Source organism: Zingiber officinale, chromosome 10A (genome assembly GCF_018446385.1).
Source record: "Zingiber officinale cultivar Zhangliang chromosome 10A, Zo_v1.1, whole genome shotgun sequence".
Taxonomy (NCBI): Eukaryota; Viridiplantae; Streptophyta; class Magnoliopsida; order Zingiberales; family Zingiberaceae; genus Zingiber; species Zingiber officinale.
This window is the reverse complement of record NC_056004.1, coordinates 4,489,444-4,492,050: the sequence shown is the minus strand read 5'-3', so window position 1 is coordinate 4,492,050 and position 2,607 is coordinate 4,489,444. Positions and strand designations below refer to the sequence as shown.

At 45.0% G+C, this 2,607-nt stretch overlaps 1 protein-coding gene across 1 annotated transcript; it reads right to left on the bottom strand.

Annotated features, from left to right (window-relative positions):
- Window positions 1–317: 317 nt before the first annotated feature.
- LOC122027359 (chlorophyll a-b binding protein CP24 10A, chloroplastic-like) lies at window positions 318–1,406 on the bottom strand. Its single transcript, XM_042586306.1, has 2 exons — window positions 1,101–1,406; window positions 318–1,009 (listed from the first exon to the last, which is right to left on the bottom strand). The coding sequence occupies exons 1-2, from the start codon at window positions 1,322–1,324 to the stop codon at window positions 460–462; spliced, it is 774 nt and encodes a 257-aa protein (XP_042442240.1). The 5' UTR covers window positions 1,325–1,406; the 3' UTR covers window positions 318–459.
- Window positions 1,407–2,607: the final 1,201 nt, after the last annotated feature.

Sequence of the window (2,607 nt, the reverse complement as noted above, 5' to 3'; positions counted from 1 at the left end):
ACTTGGATATATGATAGATGTTTTTATATAGGAATCAAACACTAGGTTCTCTAAGTCCTACCGATTTATAAGCCAGCCATCCTCATACCAAAGATCTTAACACTTGGCGTATAACAAAATCTCATGGAGAATGATACCCTGGCTGCCACCTCCTCTTAACCTTCACCTTAACCTTCGGTCACACCACCTTGATTTTAAGAGTAGCGTCATATCTGAGTCCCGTTGACATCCCGTATCAAACAGAGATATTTTTCTCCTGCAATCAAATCCATAACGCGCCTCAACTTTGTAAACACAAATTAACTTCCAATTTCCCAGATAATAAATAGTGTCTGTTATTAAATGACAGCAATTAATCTACAAGATCTTTTACAGGAGAAGACTAATGTTCAGAATCATGACGAACGATGCACACAGTAGAGTAGATTAATACATTTGTCCAAGCCTCATGTTTACAATTTACAATCCCAGTGCACCAAGGGGGGTCTTGCCCTGTCCGGCCTCGAAGTAGAAGATGAGCATGGCGAGCATGGCGATCCTGGCGTGCTTGATCTCGGCCAACTTGAGCCGCTCGAGCTTCTCGAAGTCGGGTACGTACACGCCGTTATCGACGGTGCCAGCCAAGCCAAGGGGGTCGAAGAACTTGCCTCCAGGGTATCCCTGTTCGCCGGTGGCATTGGCGAAGTTCTCGGCGGTGCGCGACCACGGCGTGGCCCACTCCACGGACTGCGAGTCCTGGTCGAAGAAGTCGACCCACCTCTTGGACTCGACCCATCCCATGAGGATGAGCTGCGTGCCGAGGAGCGAGCCGAAGGAGAAGGGCGCGACGGCGCCAGGGTCTGCGCCGGCCTCAAACCACGGTACGCCGCTCCACGCCTGCCCCACGAAAATGCCCACCACCGCCGCCATGGCCCACCGCCCGTGGATCAGCTCCGCCTCCCTGTACCACTTCAGGAACGCGGGGTCCTTCCCCAAGCCCAGCGGATCGAACCCGTAGTCGCCCGGCAACCTGCACTCATCATATGGGAGAAAAGACGTTGTTTCTTCGGTTAATCCCCAATTCTTGATGATGGAGATGATTGTGAAAGGGAAAAACATACGAGCCATCGAGCCACTCTGGGTCGATGAAGTTGCCGCCGCCTCTGACGCCGGGGAGCCAGGACTTCTTGGCGGCAGCCGCAACGACGACGAGCCGACGAGACGCAGCCGCGGAGGACCTCCCGCTGATGGTGGCATTGAGAAGAGTCCGGGAGCCGGAGAGGAAAGGGGTGGAGAGGCCTTGGAGGACTACCGCGGCGGAGGTGGAGGCCATGGCCACGGCCATTGCGGATGCTGCTTGGATTGATGGGTTGGTTGAATTCAGTGGTTGAGGTGTAGATGTGAGGGGTATTAGTGAGTGGAGATGGATGCCTGGGATGCATCAAATCTAAGGGAGATCCGGTATTGGAAAGAGGATAGATTGCTCACCAATGGGGAACTTCAAAAGGATCTCTCCATCTGCTGACACGGCTCTCTCTACCTCACACGTGGATATCGGCCTCTATTTTTTTTTTTTCAAATTAGATTGATATGTGTTGGGCACGCCTGTACTCTTGATTTTTTAAAACATAATTTATATGCATATTTAAAAAAATATAAAGAAACTAGATCACATCAGGAGGGTCCCACCAACATAGTAGGATCAACTTCGCTCTTCTTTTGATCTATAAATGACATTTAGATGACGTTTGATTTATGAATTTAGAAATGAGAGAATGAATTTATTTACAAATCTTGTGTTTGGTTAATGGGAATGAAATCAAGATTTTGAAATGAAATCCAAAAATTTGGGTATGGATGAAATTCACCCCCTTCCTTGGGTTTTGATGGAATATGAATGTGAATTAAGTTTTAGACAAAAATAACCTTAGTATATTTGTTCAATTTTTTTTAATTTCACACTCTCTCTCCTTATTCTCTCTCATCATATTTTCTCTCTTCTTATTTTATCATCACACTTTCTCTCTCAACATACTTTCTCTCTCATGACACATTCTCTACCATTTTCTCTCTATATTCTCTCCCATCATACACTCTTTCTCCTTATTTTCTCTCTCTTCATTCTCTTCCATCACACTTTCTCTCCCATTACACACTTTCTCCTTATTTTTTCATTATACTTTCTCTCTCACCGTACTTTATCTCTCCTCAATTTCTCTTAGCATATTCTCTCTCCTTATTTTCTCTCATCACACTTTTTCTCTTTTCATTCTCTTTCATCACACTCTCTCTCTTTATTCTCTCTAATCACACTTTCTCTCTCAAAACACTTTCTCTCTCCCTAGTCTCTCATTTTCTCTCATAACACTTTCTCTCTCTTCATTTTTCCCATCACTCTTTCTCTCTCATCATACTTTCTCTCTCCTCACTTTTTCATTTTCTCTTATAATATTTTCTCTCTCTTCATTTTTCCATCGCTCTTTCTTTCTCAGCATTCTTTCTCTCTCTTCAATCTCTCATTTTCTCTCATCAGACTTTCTCTCTCTTATTTTTTCCCATCACTCTTTCTCTCTCAACCCACTTTCTCTCTCATCGTACTTTCTCTCTCCTCACTTTTTCATTTTCTCT

Excerpts from the sequence above, each read along its gene's own strand:
- LOC122027359 (XM_042586306.1), bottom strand. The coding sequence starts at position 1,324 with ATGGCCGTGGCCATGGCCTCCACCTCCGCCGCGGTAGTCCTCCAAGGC. Across the intron at positions 1,010-1,100 it reads CCAGAGTGGCTCGATGGCTC|GTTGCCGGGCGACTACGGGT; the intron begins GTATGTTTTTCC and ends TGATGAGTGCAG.